We start from the raw sequence: 19,103 nt of genomic DNA, 5'->3' as shown, positions 1-19,103 counted from the left end.
AGTTCTAATGAATGAAGTTTTTTATGTTTTTTAAATTACAAAAAACCACAACCACCAAACAACCCGCAAAACAATAGGTTCTATTTCTCCAGGTCTGGTTAACGCTGAAGATTTGAAGGAAGCTGCTGCCCCCTTTTGGCACTAAATACAAATGCAAATACTTGGCACTAAAAACTAGGATTCTGATCACAAATTGCAATTACTAAGTAATAGACAAGTTTTGATTTTGAAAATAGCGTAAAACTGAGATAGCTCAAAATACACTTGCCTATTTAACCAGATCACTCAAGACAACCACGTTAGCTTACTATAATACATAGTGGTCTTGCTAATATAGAAGCGCCCGTGTCCTTCATTTTAACATAAAATCAGTTTCAAAGTTAGTAATACGTGACCTGGATTTAGAATAACCACTTTAGGAGCACAACAGATCTGAAAAATTTCTGCTAGCTCCCTGAACTGTCTTATGACACCCCACATTTGTTGTAAATTAGCAAAATACCTGAGCTGTCAGACTGGACAAAAAGGAAAATCGAATAAGTAGGAAACTGTGCAGTAACACTCACTTGATAGCTATGCAAAAATCCCCATTTATCATATATAAAAAGTCCATTCCTCAGTTTCAAGCGCAAAGCTGCCAACGCTCAGCAGCTGAGGTGCGTATCCATTGAAGGGTTTAAGTCATAGCGCCCATTGGGAATCCCTTCCCACAGAACCATAAATAACCATGTAAATTATAAATGAAACCGAGAGGAATTGGTGCCTTTGTGGCTGTAACCCAAAGCCTCTGATCCTGTAAGAGGATCAGCATGGGCAACCCACAGCAGCCTTCTTCACCCACCCTTAGCTGAGGAAGGGTCAACAGCGGCAAACTCACCACAGGTTGTTCCAACAGGGAGTGAACTGGGACATCCCATTTCTTGTCAGAAGGAAAATGTTCAGGGCAAGGAACGTTTCCAGCAGCGCAAGCCCAGTGGACTGGATACGTAACTACTCCGGTGCAGCAGTTTGACTGTTAATGCTTTCATTCCTCTAAACAAATTGATAATAAACATAAACGCTTGGACAACGGCAAATAAAATATCATCAGTTAAAAATACTTTCATGCCATTCTGTTTTATTCCATTTTACAGAAGTAATAGCTGTGCAAATATTTAGACGGTTAATAGGAAAATTAAGATTTAATCAGCAGGACTTATGGAGATTTACAGGTATATTTATTAACAATTTGAAGACTTGCAATTCAACAGAGAAGTTACCAGATGTCTCCCAAGCACCCCTGACTTCCAGCACCACAGGCAATCAAAACATGTCTGTGAATGTCTGTACTTTTGCTTTGCTTGTTTTTACATTTTCCTAACCTCCTGTTCGAGACCCAGCCATTGAAAACCAGGCAGCAGAGAGCCGACGGCCCCGCAACTGATGGAGGGGGTGCTGGGGAGGTGGCTCAGGCTGCAGTTCAGAGGAGCAGTGCTTTTGTATTTCAAAAAGGAAATCTGAAGAAATACAGAGTGCCAAAAACTTCATGAGGGACACGTGATCATTACCTCCAGTAGAAAGTTACAAAGAAAAAACAGCACAATTTTAACCAGTTTTCCTGGATTCTTTTTTAGGGATCATGCACTTGTAACACACCTCTTACGGGGAACTGGAAGAGCATCCTCCTGCAGAGCCTTCAAAACACTGGCAGCTCCAATGCTTCCCCTCGGTACCGCTGGGAGAAACGAGTCTCAGCACACTAAGCAGAAGGCTGACAAAGAGACACCAAGTATTTTTGACAGCTGATTGAATTAAACACTTGTAAAGTGTGTGGAAATTTTACCCAAGTGACTTCAATTTTCTCTTAAAAAGGGAAAACCCTTGAAAAATACTGCTTGGCCGTATTCAGCCGTTTGGCCTACAAGCCCTGTTTGTTGCCACAGGCGTGGGCATCAGGAGCAGATACCGAAGTACCTCTGTGGCAGGGGTAAACCAGGCAAACACAGATAAGGCAAGGCTACTCCGAAGCATAGGAAGCAACAACTGCCTTGTTGAGAAAAGAAAAACCAAGGAAGTTGAGTATTTTTCTTTCAAAGCCAGCACGTTTGCCGTTTCTCAGCACCTGGGTTCCCCTCCAACTGTGAAACTTCCACAGTTTCTGAAGAATTGGAAATCACATCATATTGGAAAAGAAACACTCTGGACAAAAGGCAAGCTTGAAATATTTTAGGTAATTTTCTTTTCAGGTCGTTGAGCTGAGGTTTTAACCAGCAGAAATGGACTCCTTACACATATCCTGAGTCAGGACGCGTTTCTCTTCTCTTCTGTCATGTCTGGAAAAAAATGCAGAGGACTATTCGGTGACCGTGGTCACTGGGAGCAGCCTCTGAGGTCCTCCAGTCAGGCACTGGGACACAAAGAAATTTTGAATGATCTTCCTTGACCCCAGCTGACATAAAGAATTTTTGACAGATTTTTTTTTTTCCTCCTCTTCCCAGCCGTTTCCATCTTCATTCATAGCTGCCTCTAATCCTCTGCTTGTTTTATGACAGCTCAGCCAAGTGTAAGTTTTCTCTCCTTTCCCTCTTCCTTCCATCTGTTGAAGTCACCCGTAACTAAACCCTCCTAAAAATTTTATAGAGCTAAAAAATACTTGCAGTTCTAGCCCTCACCAATTGTGCATTATACCTCTTTTCATCCAACGTGACTCAGCCTTGTCTATCGAGACAGTTCCTACCCTCACAGTCTTCTACTCTCTACTTACATATTCTCAATAAATCCTTAAGTACTACCATAATTATACTACCAGAGTTACCATACCATTACCTTTCATTTGAGCTCTCTGTTCATCCAGGTGAACTTGATGCGTTAGGGCAAGACAACCACTCAAGTATAGGTGAGACACGATTTTTAAAAAAAAATATAATTTAAAACACAAAACAGAGACTTAATCTGAACAAAAATACTTTAATAGCAGGACTAAAAATTATATCTTAAAGATAAGTATTTTGTAACTTTAGTGGAAAAATCAGAATATACCTATGATTCCTAACACATGGAGGACAAACAAACAAACAAAGACAGAAAAAAGAAAACCAGCGGTTTCCACGATTTTACCCAAATGACTTAATCCTTTGACAGGGTTGAGTCTTTATAGCTCTTCTTAGCTAAAGGCTTCAGAATATTTATGGTATTATTATACAGTCAGACACTGCAAATATTTCCTTTTTTCTTTTATTGAAAAACATTTAGCAGAAAATGCATCTCAAGTAATGACATTTGAGATGTGTCCTATAACTCTACCTTTTTAAAAACGTACTTGGCTATTAACCGTTGCTGGCCAAGACTAGATTAATGTCAAGCTTCATGTTACGTAGTTTTTGGCTGGGTGTGGACTATATGCTTAACAGAAAAAGATCACACAGAGGGTTAGGTGTGTGTATTTTATATATAGAAACAGAAGAAAATTAAATACCAGTCTGAATTAGGTGGAGAAGTCACTGCAATGCAGAAGAGTATATTTATTTACAGGCTAATAAAAATATATTATATTCAGCTTAACTAGATGTGTACATTTTTGCAAAATGTTCTATCTGCTACAGAAATGAGATTAATCCATGATGTAATAATGTTTGGACAGATACAATAAATACCCGAATTTTGTTTGATACAACTGTGGATTAACATATATTGTGACGGATACAAACCCTCTTCACTGCCAAGAATACACTTCTACAAAGGAAATACTACATACAGCCTTTGATCAGAGTTAAATTTATTGCCAGAAAGCACTTTCCTTAACTTACATGCTCTTAATTAACATTGGTCCCAGACACCAACAAACACTGTCCACCTTTAGCTTAAAATACAATTGTCTCACTGCAGATTTTTTTTAATAGGCAAGGAATTATCTATTCAAAAAAATCGCAAAATTCTCTGTAGAATTTTTTTAAGTAAAAATATATATACACACACAAGTAAACCGTTTTACACTTTAAAAAATAAAAATGAAGTCTGAACAGTGACCTTCCTTGGAAATTCTTCCAAGTCTAATTCATTCAACCTCTGGGAATCAGCAGGACCGAGTCTTCCAGTTACTGACAAAGGGGAGAATACACATTTGTCTATTGAATCTGGAAATCCCAACTTGCAAAACTTTTCTCAGTTTAAATATTAATCTCTAAGCATCTCAGTATGACTACAATAAACCAGTATGTTAAATCAGCTGGTAGGAAGTATGGAGTACATGGAGACAGACCCTAGTGTCTGAACAAAATCCTCCCATTCAGGGCTTTCTAAACAAAGATTATAAAAACTGCAGGGAAGGAAATCTGGTGATAGTTTACTGCTACCTGATTTGTCTACTACTAGTCATTTTCCTCAGCAATTGTTCCTTCTGTTGATCTCGTATATGTGTTAAAAATAGGCAAGGTGAGACCAGAGAAAGGGTCCAGCAACTTCCAGAAGATGAAGAAAAGAGCGTAGCATCATGAGAAACTGGTGGACAAGGAACGTTAGGAAAATAACTCTAGAAACATTCTCCCACTTTAGGCTAAAACTGATCAAAAGCATTAAGTGGAAAATAAGATGTGCCAAGAAGCAAGGAAGAACGAATAAATTAAAAATTTCACCTTTCCCTCAAATAAAAGGAAACTGTACAAGCAAATTTAATCCCTTTTTTAAAAGTTACTAGACTAGTTGGACGAGCCTCATTTCTTACAGCTGCAGCAAGATTTCATACAGCGGTGATTTTCAAAGACAAGACGACCATTACTTGGCTTTCAACTATCCTCTCTGACAGAGAGGACATTGAGCGTCCAGGCCACAGACAGTTTCAGAGTGCACTCTGCTTGAGTAACTGTGGGAAAAACACAAATCTGAATGCAAAGTTATGGCAGTGGATTTATCTGCTAACACATAGCCAATGTATCCTCAAGTTTCTGAAGCTTCAGAAAAAGAAACGTGCCTGGGGCCCTGTTTCTTCTTCACACAGCTTTATTTTTAAATACTAGTTTCCGTTTGGTGAAAACTGTACAGCTTTAACTATTTTAAAAACCTTCAACAGAATGCGGTATGACAAGGACTATTATAAAAAAATGAACCAAATGATGTTCTTCCACCGAGTACGTGGATCTCATGCGCGCACGCACGCACACACAAAACGATCATGTAAATCGCAAAGTTAAGGGATTTATAAATAGCAAAATCTTTGAATAAAGTATATACATTTTTAGGCTTCTTCTATAAACATATATATAGTGCTCCTAGGAAGAGACAAGTAACTGTGTTCTACATCACAATTTAGAACATAGTTGATGTTACTCTAAAGGCCTTTGAGGTTTTTTCTGATGTATGTACATCCTACACAGGAACACTTGCAAAGATGTCTTTTCACATTAGTTCCTCTCTCAATGTACAAAATCTTATCTTTTCACATTACAGTTCAACAGCCTGCAGAGCAGTGAACAGGAAAGCCGGCATTGCATGCTCAAATAATAAATGCGATTACAATGCAGAGCTTGCATGTGGAGAGTGCTGCACTTCACCAAAAGATCTACAAATGGAGTATGAGAAACTGGCCAAGAAACCATCCTCAACATTCCCTTTTGTAGCCATGCCGTGGGCTTTTAGATGTACACCAATTAAAAGCTGTTTTAAGATACGCTGCTCTTACAAAAGGAGTAACATTTTGTTTCAACAGTAAGACAAATATAGGTTAATACGACTGCCATAACACAGATAGGGCCAGTCACCGTATGATTCTGAGCACCTCCTGTAAAGTACTGTGCACTCAACTTTCACTTCTTTAAAGATTATTTTAATGTGAAATGAGTATGTTCAGTACCCATCAAAAGCACTCAGCATTTCATAAGGTCAAGCTAATGATGACCAACTCAAACCACTCTGCATTAGCAGTAACCATAGCCATTCAAGAATGAACGCTAAATTGATGATGCTCAGAAAAAAAAAATACCAAAGGGCCCACATAATTGTGAGTATTTTTAAAACTAATTTTGCTTTTAAAACCCCATAATACTTTGTTTAAATACTTTTGAAGCAAGTTTCAAATGGAGCAATTGGCAGTGAAGTCATTAAAACAGCAATGCCAAAAATCTCACTCATAAAATGATCATGGGCTGAAGGATCACGATTAGCAAGTACCACTGTCCTATTTGGGTTTTGATGGTCTTTGCTCAAATAAAAGCTCTGGTTTTTACTATTCTGAGGAAAAAAACCAAAAGCTTTCTTTTAAAAGTTACAGTTCAAAAATCCTAAGTACAAAACTCATGGATGCAATGGTACAATTGCCCCCCCATCCTTTTAGAGTTACAGCTTGTTTCACACCAAACCGAACATCAGTTGTCCCTTTAAAACATCAAAGGGTCAAAATGAAGCTGGCCACATCTTATTCTACTTCCTCGGGGACATCGATGAGATTAGAAGTTGAACGTATTGAGGTTATCCTTTTTAGAAATCCCATGCTTTGGTGTTTATTATTAAAAGAAAATTCATTTCACATGCCACGTGTTAGATAACTACTATGTGTCACGCAAAAGACAGTTTTCCACATTTAGAATTGCTCACAATGAAGCCCTGAGGTAACCGCCTTTTTTCCAGGCAACAGTAATACAGTTCCCTTTGACATTTAATCATCCTTTTACAACCTACACTAGTATATGCAACTTGGAGCAGTCAATATTGATTATCAATTGTTCCCAAAGATGGGATCTGTCCAGCTGATTTTTTGTTTCTCTGTTTTTAGGATAAAGACTCAGCAGAACGGGCTAATTTGGGTGCAGTGTCTTCTAACGGAGCTTCAACTGAGTTCCCCAGGTCTCCATTTTCATGTCCATCAATACTTGGTTTCTTACCAAACACTGCAAGTTAAAAAGAAATTTTATTTAAGGAAGAGAAGTAATCTCGGGAAGGACAGATCAGTGAGCCTTATTTCAGAAACTGGAAAGTGTGCTGAAATGACTACTAAAATAAGAGCTAATAGGCTTTTAGCAGAACATAGGATGACAGGAAAACAAGAACTGTTTCTATATCTCTCTGATCTAAAAAAAATATATCTGAAGAAGCCAACAACATAAAGTGTTAAAGGGAATTAACTACTCCTAGACCAGAGTCAGGAAAAGATAAGAATAAATTTGAATTTCAACCTTTGGGAAAAGGCGATCACAAAAAAAACCCCCACAAATTAATTCAGTGGTATCAAAGTAAACCAGGCCAACAAGTGAGGGACCAACCAAAAGAGCTGACAGCCTACTAGTAGGTTAATTGAATTAACAGTAGATTAATTTTACAATGAATATAAGAACAGTGTTTTCCAGAAATTGCTTTGCATATTGAGACTTCAGAATTAAACTGCATGTAACACATTTTAGAAGGTTTACCTTGTGAGGGTTTGACATCCACATTTGCATCTTTTCTATTAGAACTTGAGTTTGCACCTTCTTCCAATTCATCAAGATATAAACGATAACGGTGTCCACTCTCGTCCTCATATTCTACATTTTCATCATCCGAATCAACTTCTGGAGCAACATACACTACTTCAAATTCAATCTCGCCTCTCTAAAATGCAAGGAAAATTACAAATTTACTTACTACTGCGCAGCTATGTAATAGGATTACCGAGATGAGCTAGGTTACTAAAACAAATACATTTTACTGTTGTGAAGACATTTACAGTTGTGTTGAGTATTTTGGATATGTATCTGAATTAAGTTTTTACTGACTAAAGAAGTACAGCTCTATAGCTAAGATTTACCAAAGTTACCTGAATTTCTTAGTTATGTGCCAATACATTTCAAACAGTGACTTCTAATGAGTAAGTTTTCTGATAAATTAAGTGCACCTGTTAACTGTCTGAAAATGGGAAGCAAGGCAGGAAGAAGATTCTAGAACACAAAGCATATGAGAAACATTGTTTGGCTGGAGCTGTCCAGTCATAAAAGAATAAAAGATATGTCACTAAATAATTATTTCTGTGGGGCAATGCAACAAGCTGATTTCCACCAGCCTTACTCTAGAATCATTAGACAATACATGGATTTAACTGAACCATTACTGACCCAGCATTTTTCTCCTTAAATTGCACGACGTAAGAGGATTAAGTGTAAGGTGATACAGCTTCAGGTATCACTGCAGCTTAGCGTAACACTGTGCTTAACAGAAAACATTAAAATTCAAGGTAATTCAGTAGGCAGAACACAGGAAGCACCTAAATGTGCCTATGGATAACAGGTCCCAACTGACCTGTTGGGAAAGAATAGTTACAGCTTCTTTATGTTTTGCATCTCTCAGATTAACTCCATTTACTGCCAGAATAGCATCACCAACATGCAGTCCTCCACATCGATCAGCAGGTTGTCCAGGATGGATTTCAGAGATCAGTATTGGAACACCATGCTCCTTCCCACCCTATAAAAAACAACAAAAAAAGTAGATTTTAATTAACTGAGATATCCATTAGCATAAAATCAACATTCTGGTAGTTGCTCTCTAAGTGCTTATTTCAACTTTTATTATAGAAAATTAGAAAGCATGCTTCAGACAAAAAGAATGCTTAAGAAGAATGCGTGAGATGCTTCCCTTAATTCTTCTCCACACAAAAGGGACAAATCTCAAATATATACTCAAAGAGTCAAAGGAGACAATTCTGAATAATAATAAAAGTATAAAATCATATACAAGCTGATGAGACAACGTCAAAACTTCATTAAAAAAGCATATCAGGCACTACATTGACTTGGAAGAAACGATATTCGTATTTAGAATAAAAGTACAATAGTCAGAATTTTCAAAATTTGTTGTAAAAAGTTAATACAGCTTTTATTAGGTGTCACGTGCCAATACCGATACTTCAAAAAAAAGTTACAATCACAACAGCTAAGCTTTGGAAGTTAGTTCTCAAGATTGTTTCTGTTCTTCTACAGACTTACCACACCTAAAATTCACCACTGGCTAATCTGCTAAAGTACCTATACCCTAAATGTAAGTTGAAATCATAAGTTTTACATAAAGTAGCAGTTATCTATTTCCTAATCTATCAACGTGAGCCTTCAAGTTCTATGGCCATACCTATGGATTTGCGTATGCTTTTTTTCGTACATTCTAACAATACATTCACTGATGTGCATATTTTACAGAAGTACAAATACAAATTTAAATTGCTTATTCTGTGTCATGGAAAATAAATGCAAGTATTTACTGTGATTGAAATTCCTAGTCCTTCATGGTCTTCTTTAACTAGCAAAACTTTTCTGATTGGACCAACACCTTGACTCTTCTTTAAGGCATCAGGATCCTAGTTTGATAAAAAACAAACATAGCATAAATACAAATGTGTGAACCAGAAAGTGATGCATTTCTGCATTTTGGTTTTTTTCAATCGTATACAGGCAGTATACCAGCAACAGAATTTTAAGACTAGCTCCAGGCAGGACAAACTTACAGTGCCCCTATACAGACAGGGTATGAAATCAGAAAAGACTCCTCACTATGCACTCCTGAAGAGAATAATTATTTCAAATGTTTCAGTGCTGAGTGATGCACGACACAGAACTTAACTTCAAAAGAAGGAAATCAGCCACATATTAAAAATATAAGGGACTACATGAAGGAATGCTGATCACTGCTGAAAAGTTATGAGATGTAAACTGCAATTTAAAACTAATCAAATGATAGAAGATGATGTAATACAGTTTCAAGGAAGAGGTTGCTTGCTCAACTTTATTTTTATTGTAATAAAAACAAACCACACCAAAAGCCATTCAACTCAAAACTAGAAGAGAGACTAAATAAATCAAGGTTTTTATTTCGCTTTTGTTAAGCCACTGTTGCCATTATGAATACCCTTAAAATAACACATACACATATTTGTCCACCAATATTTTACACGCAATTAGCAACATAAACAGTAAGACCCACCCGACCAACTAAGGTATTTAGAACAGATCAAAGTAAAGCACTTCCCTGAAAACGTTTGGGTTTATGCACTGAACACTGGGGTGATTAACAGGTCATGTGCCAAGCTGGGTGAGTTCTACCAAGGCTACCCACAGTAAAATGCCTTTTAAAGGTTTTAATTTAAAAAGTACCTTTTGGAGGAAAAAAAACCCCACAATTATTTCACAGAGTGTCAGTTTATCTGGCCTTTAAAAAATTTTCAAAAATTAATTTCAGTTCAATCTAATCCTAAAAATGTTATTCTTCTTGTTTTTTGTAAATAAGTTAGCTCCACATTTTGAAACCTAGGTAACAAAATTATGCTGTTAAATTCATTTTTATACACACACATAGCAGAGGCTCAGTCTTCTAAAAGGACTGAGGGTTCCTAGGTAAGTCAAAGGAATTGTATCATCTTTCATGGTCATTTTATGGGGACATGCTATTCAGCATGGAACTGTCCTGCAGCATACCCAAGAATTATATATTTTGAAATATATACATTTACATATATACATATTATTGAAATATATACATTTGAAAGAACACAATATCGAACTGAAAACAATCACAAAAATGAAGAAATAACTCGTATCTATTTTCCACAAATGCTGGAAATTATGGAGGAATGGCTCATTCTTTCAACTTACATGTCCTGGTGGTACTTGCATTGGTCGTTTTAGATCATTCCGACCTCGACAAGCTCTAATAACGGTTTTGTGACGGTGAAGGTGTATTTCTGCTTCAAGCTGATTCCAGAGCTTGTCATGAGCAGGTCCCTTCATATCTCGGCCCAGTAACTGAATCTGCTGGACCCTACATAATGACAAAGAAAGTGAAACAACATGTTATGTTACAACTGAAAAATCAATGCACTGTACAACTCATACACTTCATCTGGCTACAGCACACAGTCACGCAACAACTAGTGCAAGTGCAATAACTGGAGGGATTTTTTATTTCTTCCTTTTGTTCAATTAACTGCAAATGTGAGACTTTTCCTACTTAGTCTTAACTTTAGAGCTGCCTCTGGGGACCCAAAGGAAGAAGACAACAACAACAAACATCTCTTACTAAGGGACACGGATTGACTTTACATACCTTCCAGCTAGCTCCTTATCTAAATACTTGGCTGCCAATCTTGCTCCATAAACCTCAGCCTGAAGTACAGCTATATGTCGACGAAGAGCTTCATTTTCCTTCCTCAGCAACTTCACCTCAGCTTCCAGCTGAGCTTCTTTCACTTTTTCTTTCTTGTTAGCTTCAAGTTCTCTCTCCTTAAAAAAAAAAAAAAGTTGAAAGCTTTCATCAAAGTTAATATGAAAGAGCACTTACTGTTTCTGCACACACAATGTGAAGTAACTCTCCTGTGTACAGGACATGCATATGCAGGAAAAAAAGAAAGCAGGGACTCTGGCGCTGCAGCTAGTGGTTTGCATACTCCCCTCTGGGGAAAGGAGGCCTTGCATTCAACTCTGTGCTCCTGACATGATTTTTATCCAGCTTACAACTCCTTAGCACACAATGCATATACTTGTTCAAAGTCCAAGGACTGAAACTAGCAACAGTGCTCCCTGTCACCCACAGGTGACAAAATTTAAGTAGCCTAAACATCATCCTTACTTTTTCCTGTGTTCAAATGGAGGATTCATACAATGAGAGAGAAGATTATTTTAAAAATGAAAATCAATAAAATATTTCAATTTGATAATATACTTTAACTATTTTAATACAATTCCTAATATGACCAGATGCCAAGGAGAATGTTCTTTAAGTCTGTATATCCTTAAAATGACAATTATTTTCATGCAAACAACCAAGAAATGTCCAGCCAAGGGCATTTCCAAATCAGACTCTGAAGACCACAAAAATAAAGCCAGAGATTCAACACATGAAGATGCCTGCCCTGACAAAACTTAAAAGAGAAGTTAGTGCAAAATAGCGTTGTTAAAAAAAAAACAAAACCCAAACTAAAACCACTCTGAGAAATGTACCTTCCCTTCCCCCTTTCCCCCCCATGAAAAAGGAATTATGGAAATACAAATTACTTCCATAATGGTCCATCTCAAATGTACAGAAAAGGCACAGTCATTTTTTAATACCCAGAGTCCTGGGTACCTGGAGTCAAAGGAATTACTATGCTCAACTCAGATTGCTATTCTACAAAATCTACTTTAAGAAGAGAACATTTCATTACTTGTATATTTGATATCTTTTTGTATATCTCTTCTACAAAGTGGGGGAAAAAACCCACCGCAAACAAGAAAACAGTAGAGACACAGGAACTATTACTGTCCCTTTTAAAAATGTCTGTCAACTGAAATAGCAATAAAAACTAAGTTCACCATAACACGTTTTTGAAGACATTTAGAGCACCTTAGAAGTGTTCTTTGTACTTGTACTAATTACATTATTAAACAAATAAAACCAGGAGGTGCTACTAAAGAAGCGATAGGACAGAAACAAAATTTTACAGAACTGGCAAGACAAATCTCGTATCAAATTGTGAATATGCTTACTCACTATTCCAAAAGCCTGGATATAAAACCGTGAATATGGCTGATACTACCACATTTGAGATATTAAGTAAGGTTGGTCCTTCCAAAGAGAGGTATATGTAGGCATTTTTAGCTATTTGCCAGAAAGACAACTCTGAACTTGATGGACTCTACTACCTCCCTCATCTGTTAAGTATTTGTATCAGGTTAAATGAATGGAGTACGTTACAGGTATATACATATTGGCTGCGAATTGCCTAGCACACTGCTGAGGAGGAGTGGCACAATGATTGCTTGAAATTGCTGGCATTTCGCTTCCTGTAATTCCCATATTGACCCAGTATCAGACCAGGTTTGACTCCACATGCATGTTAGAAAACCTGTCACACAAAGCTTCTTCTGGTCTCCGGCCTTTGAGTTGGGGGCTATCTTGTGAGATGACTCTTCAACAAATCTCTTTCTGAACTACAGGATCACTCCTAAGCCAAGAATTTTGTGACTAATCTTCTTATTTGAAGAATAAGAGTTTCTAAAATTATACCAATTCTCTCTATTATTATGATGGTTTTGGGCTATTTTAATTCACATCTACTCCCAGTAGCCAAAGGGCAATCGCAAGAATTCAACAGTGCCAACACGCTGCATGGCCTCTGCCACACACTTTAGCTGTAAGAAGGGTCACAGTTCAGACATAACACTCGTTTTAACGGTAGCTGGAGAGTCCGTATACAGGTACAGTGTTCCTGTAACACCTATGTTAGCTACCTACGTACTGCCAATATTGCTCTAAATAGTATAGGCCCCCTGTTTGTGTATGTACTCACTTTTAGAACATCTTTTATTTGACAAATATAAAAAAACAAACACTAGAATTTGACAGAAATATGACGGTACATTAGTCACACCCAAACCTCCCTTTTCTTCCTCATTGGATGTTTTTATGATTTATTTACTGAATAAAAAGTCATAAACTAGAAATTCGTAATATCTCTGCCAATAATTTGTTAGAATGTACCAGTCCTGTTTTCTATTCAGAAAAAAGCTTTAGAGATGTATGAGTTCCTTGATGTATTCCTTCCTCCCTCACCTTGGGAGAAGAATTCCAACCTCCCCCAGTAAAGTGAATTGCTAAAGTGATGCAAGATATTTGCTTACCCTAGCAAATTCCATGTATTTATACGAAGTAGCCAGCTTAAAAACTCTCATCAAGACTGAAATTTTCCATTTATTTTCTCTGAATTTGATTCATCGTTTAAATTAAATTTAAACAGAAAGTCAAATATTGTATTTCTAACTGGAATCACTCTTAGTCACGCATTTTAAATGTTATACCTAAAATATGAGGAACAATGTAATCCCATAGAATTGTTTTTTTCCTATTTTCACCATTACTATGACTATTACTCTATGACTGAGGTGGAAAAATACACCCAGAAGCCATTCTTAATGCTACTCTGGACTGTCTCAAATTGATCACCACGAAGAAAACTCAAAGGTTTGCAATACAGAATATCTGAAATATACTGAAAGAACATGTCTTTTTTTGATCGACTGTCATGAGATGTGATAAGTCTCCAAAAATCTTTAAAAAAAATTGAGGAAGTTACAGAATCATGTCATGCTTTCTGGTGTTCATAGTATTGCATAAGTTCTGCAAAACAGAAAAAACCCCTATATTTTCTGTTGGCAATATAAAAAAACCACCAAACCAAAAATGCAACTGCAATGTTGAAGATCAAAGCTTACAGATACCAGCTATCTTGTGGCTTTTCAAAGAGCAGATACGGGGCAATGATAATGAGGCATATAACATAATAAAAGTGGAAAAGCTGTTTAAAAACCTTTCAAGTCTACCACCGTGAAAGACCGAAAAATAAAAGTTAACTTTGCATCACTTTTTCTTCTTATCTATGTATTATTGAGTTTATATGCTTTGGGCTGTTACACAAGACAGTAAATCATATTAAATCATGCCCATAAAAAGAACTGAGAAAAGGGAAAACAAGGAAAATTTGACAGGATTTTTTTTAAAAATACAGTATATAAAATACTTAATATTACACTGATAGATGTGTACAGTGTTTATGCTTTAGAAATTGTGTAACACCTTCAAAATTTTTGAGATATTGCCAGAACAATCTTTCAGAATGTCAAGTTGTCAGGATTCACCCCAAATTAGCTGTAACAATAACAAATAAAACACACACAGACTTAGGAAAGAGGGCACCAAAACTAGAAAAGGAAAACTAATATGCAAAGAAAATTCTTCACACAGCATCTTGCCAACAGACAGGAAGAAGGAAAAAGCCAGATCTGTTTTGCCAGTTTCTGAGGCCAACATATAGAAGTTGTTGCGCAAAACAAAAGCACTGCTTAAACATTAAAAAAGGCAATCAGCATACTTACCATTTCATCCACAGAAAGGACAGACTTAAGACAGAAGAAAAGAGTTCCATAATTAGAGAAACAGGCAATAGGAACTTCAAGAAAATGCAACAACATAAATTACTTATTCCAAAAGAAATTTACCAGCAGATTGTATATTTCATTAGAAGCTTTAAAGAACAAGCATATTGCTATAACTGTACTTAGCAGCAATTCTGGTATTTTGCAGTGAAAGTTTTTAAAAATCTTATGAAATATTTTAACCTTTTTCTAGTATTGAAAACAACACTTTCTCCTAAAATACCAAGAATCTCTAAAGAATAGCAAGATAATGTGAAATGCATGAAAGCAGTTTTGAAAGTATCACAGAAAATATATTCTGTAATATAACATCTCTTATACAGATAACAGATTTTTTTCCTTTCAGGAAGAATAACAAAATATGTATTACAAGAGGGACGTAAAGGACAGGGAGACGTAGCAAGAAAGATATATCAACTGCAAAACTCAAGAAAAAAAATTCCGCTAGGCAACTTCATACTCTTACAAAGAAAGAGTTATTATGCCTGGACTAAGCAGATACACCACTCCTAAAGAGGGATTCAGCCTAAACTACATGATGTTATCAATTGCTTAGCAATCTGAAACATTTAAAAATGTCTTAGTTCAGCACTACGTACAATTTTACAGTTTGCAGGGTATACATTTATGCTGAGTCTACATACAAAAGAAGAGTGGTTGTCATTAACAAAGAAAGCAGGAAGTTAACTAGTACAGAACTTAATTTCCCCATCGCATATTCTGTTGACACAGTCCCTCTTTTCCCTCAGAGGCTTTCTGACTGCCAGAAGGTCAGCACCACAGTTTTTTATTTACCTAAAACTCAGACTTGCCATTTTTTTGTCATTTAAGCAGCTTCAGTTTTGCTTGTTCTAGCTGCCCAGACCTTTATAGCTTTCTGTGTCTAGAACAGGTTAAAAGTGAGTTCCTCTCCATTAGAACTATGAAATCCCTAAAGGCAAAGTAAAGCAAACTCAAAAGATTAGCCCTGATGTTTATAAAAAAGGAGGAACTAACTGGAATTGAGAAGAGAGTATCAGTCTAGGCTGTTAATAAGTTCAATTTCAACAGAGATAAAATCTGAAACAATGCAAGTAAAATGTATTTATTGTTACCTGTGGGAAGAAGACTGCTGTCAATAGCATGGAGATTTAATATATCTTTAGAAATTGTTTATAACAAGGTAAGGAGAAACAAAAAGTTTAAAAGCATTACTCTCTATGTCACTCAGAAGTTAAGCCTCACAAATAAAATTTAGGGACTGAAATCACTCACAGTGATGTGTCGGCTTAAAAAATTTGCTACATGTAAACCTGCAGCCTAACACTTACAAAATGCTGGTGATATTTAACTAATGCTTATTTACAGGCCATAAAAATTATTAACAGCTCTGAAGAAACTTAATCATGCTTAAGCTATAATTCAATACAGAATAAATTATGTGCAGACGATCCAGAAAATGTTACTCTTATACTGAATATGCAAGTATGTAGACCTAGGAACATAGCTCTAATTCAATTACAGCTTTTGGATCTGAAAGAGGAAGAATTTAGGTTACTACTGTTATTCGGTGATTAGCCCAGAGAGCCTTTAAGCCTTATAGCCTGTTACTATGTTTTATTATACATTAATTAACAGGACAATATAGCAGAGGAGACTAACGTTCCACATATGTTGGGACTAGGTCCTCACAACCAACCCGTGAAGCAATTTTAAAAACAGCCAGAGTGCTAGACTTTGATTTATGCCAACATTTAGAAACCACAATCTCTACAACATTTCTTTACTTTCCTAATTTTCAAAGTCTCAGTATTAGAGCCTGAATCTGTGCTGTGGCTAGTAACAAGGCAGACTACACTCTGGTTATCAGTCGATGCCAGCTAATTGCACAGATTAATTGTTGTTAACTTTTGGTGGGCTTTGTAAAGGTCTAAGTTTCTAAAAAACATATCATACAAAATTATCAGTGGTTTACCGAGTTCTTTTATGATAGTCTGCTGCACGTAGCAATGGCTAGCACCATAGATGCATCTGCAGCATTCTTAAAGAGAAAGAATGACAGAGAGAGGACTGTGATGCCATCTACTCTCTCTGTATGGCAAAACAATCCCATTCTTACTCTTATCAGAGTATAACTACAATAAAAACAATAGACTTACCTCACTTTAGGCTTTTTTAAGATACTTGAAGATTTGGTTGTATTTGTATATTGGAAGCTATTGTCTTTTGCAACTTCTGTCTCCAGAAGAGCTTTATAAACCACCAAAATATTTTCTTATTCTACTTTAAGAAACCACTAAAAAACGGTTTATGTAAAAACAACTTCTTAAATTCTTATTCATTATTCTGATGTTATGTTATTTTTAATGGTTGCTAATAACCAACCACAAACGTTATTTAAAAAACAAAAAGTTAACTCTCTCTAACATTTTTAAAGTGAAAATTTGTAGCCAGCTTATTTGCACCTTCCAAAGAACTTCAGCCAAGAAAAGGAAAAGTATAATATAATCCTCCATTCAAGCCACCATACTCACCAGTTTTGCCTTAATAGCCCCAGAATCAACACTCTGACCAGTTTTGGCATGTAGCTGAAGTTGAACAGCATGGAGTTGCAAAAGCTGATCATGCACTTCCTTTTCCAATACCGCTTTCTCTGCCTGCGTTTCTGTCAGTTCAGACTTCAGATCAACTAACTGTGCCTGTGAAGATATAATCCATCATAGTAATTAGAGCAATGATTAAATGGGGTCATCAGAACTGATACAGATACATCATTTGCTGGTACATATATGCTATACACGATGTAATACAGATAAGAGTACATGCTGTCACAAGTTCCTCTGTAGCCCAACTTAAGCACTTGTGCTTAAGTTGCAGGCTTTTCTACTCCCCAGCTGCCACCAAAAATTCATTCATCCACAGACCCAGCATAAACAACCATACTGCTGAAAGTAACAGTAGCTGGGTTTTTCCTCACGCAGACAATGGCGTGTGATGCTGATGTCCACTGCAAAACAGGGCAATGGCATTAAACCTGGATAGGACATTGCCATTACAACCACAGCAATGTAAACACAATTTAAAACTTTAAAATTATTAAATCTTATAAAAAAAAATTGATCAAAGTAAAATGACAATTATTAATGCAATGCTGAAATCAAATAACCCAATTTACAATTGGTCTGTTATCAACAGCTTAACTGAAATAGTAAATGAGGTCGGCAAACCAGAAGCCATGAATTAATGTGCCCTTAAAATGCATTTGCAGAAAACCAGGAATAGTTATTAACTCTTAAAAAAGTAGATTTGAAACATTTTAAATATAGTTTACATGTAGTATGTATATCTGGAATAAAAGAACAAGTTCTAACATGTTTACCAGGTTACTTGTTATCCTGAAGTTCAAGTAGCATTTTATAAGATAAACATTTTATATAGAAACATATACATTAAAAATTTTATATAAGCTTTAAAGCTACTATTTGCCCAAAAAACCACAGAAAATTATCTCGGGGAGGGGAATTTTAATCATGCTTAATATTTTTAGGTAAATTCCCAGATTATATTTTTGCTTCCAAAAATTTGGAACTAAAAAGCAGAACAGAAAAGCCACTGATTCTTCAACAAAAATCTCTGATATTAAAGAGGATATTTTAGATAATTTAATAACATTATACCAATGTTCAAATTTGCACTGACTATCAAATTGCAAGCCAACAATCACCCCATTCAACTACATAAATCACTGCTTTAAAAGGTCTGTATCAGTTAAAAAAAAAAAAAAAAAGCAGGAAGGATTTGACTATCAGTGGGGAGTACTTACTGGGTCTAACTTTAGGTATGTAATTTAGATGGACAGCCTCCTTAAGCTTCCAGCATAATTATCAGACATAAGCAGGCTCTTCCAGAGGTGATTCAGAGCACCTAGATTAGAGTGCAAGTTGATGAGATGGGTCAAGCCAATCTCCAGCTTGCTGCTGCCAAGAAGAATGATCTCCCTTCCTGCCCCCAGCTATGCCCCCTTACCCCACAACTCTGGGACCAGAGGGTGGGAGATGCCCTGCCCATGAGCTCTGCTGATTTCATAGAATCATAGAATCAATAAGGTTGGAAAAGACCTCTAAGATCATCGAGTCCAACCATCAACCCAACACCACCATGCCCACTAAACCATGGCCCTAAGCGCCTCATCTACCCGTCTTTTAAATACTTCCAGGGATGGTGACT

General features: G+C 36.4%; 1 protein-coding gene across 1 annotated transcript in view; it reads right to left on the bottom strand.

Moving 5' to 3' along the window:
* Positions 1-2,990: 2,990 nt before the first annotated feature.
* GOPC (golgi-associated PDZ and coiled-coil motif containing) overlaps positions 2,991-19,103 on the bottom strand; it is a 23,388-nt gene continuing 7,275 nt past the window's right edge. Inside the window, exons 2-9 of the mRNA XM_009325689.1 lie at positions 17,411-17,575; positions 14,838-14,861; positions 11,035-11,210; positions 10,584-10,749; positions 9,197-9,292; positions 8,242-8,406; positions 7,377-7,557; positions 2,991-6,857 (exon numbers count right to left, since the gene is read on the bottom strand). Coding sequence (XP_009323964.1) covers positions 6,739-6,857; positions 7,377-7,557; positions 8,242-8,406; positions 9,197-9,292; positions 10,584-10,749; positions 11,035-11,210; positions 14,838-14,861; positions 17,411-17,575 — 1,092 coding nt within the window. The 3' untranslated portion in view covers positions 2,991-6,738. The remainder of the gene's footprint in view (positions 6,858-7,376; positions 7,558-8,241; positions 8,407-9,196; positions 9,293-10,583; positions 10,750-11,034; positions 11,211-14,837; positions 14,862-17,410; positions 17,576-19,103) is intronic.

The sequence above is a fragment of the Pygoscelis adeliae genome, unplaced genomic scaffold (assembly GCF_000699105.1).
Source record: "Pygoscelis adeliae isolate BGI_AS28 unplaced genomic scaffold, ASM69910v1 Scaffold54, whole genome shotgun sequence".
In the NCBI taxonomy this organism is placed as follows: Eukaryota; Metazoa; Chordata; class Aves; order Sphenisciformes; family Spheniscidae; genus Pygoscelis; species Pygoscelis adeliae.
The sequence above is the reverse complement of the archived record's forward strand: the minus strand, read 5'-3'. Positions and strand labels throughout refer to the sequence as shown.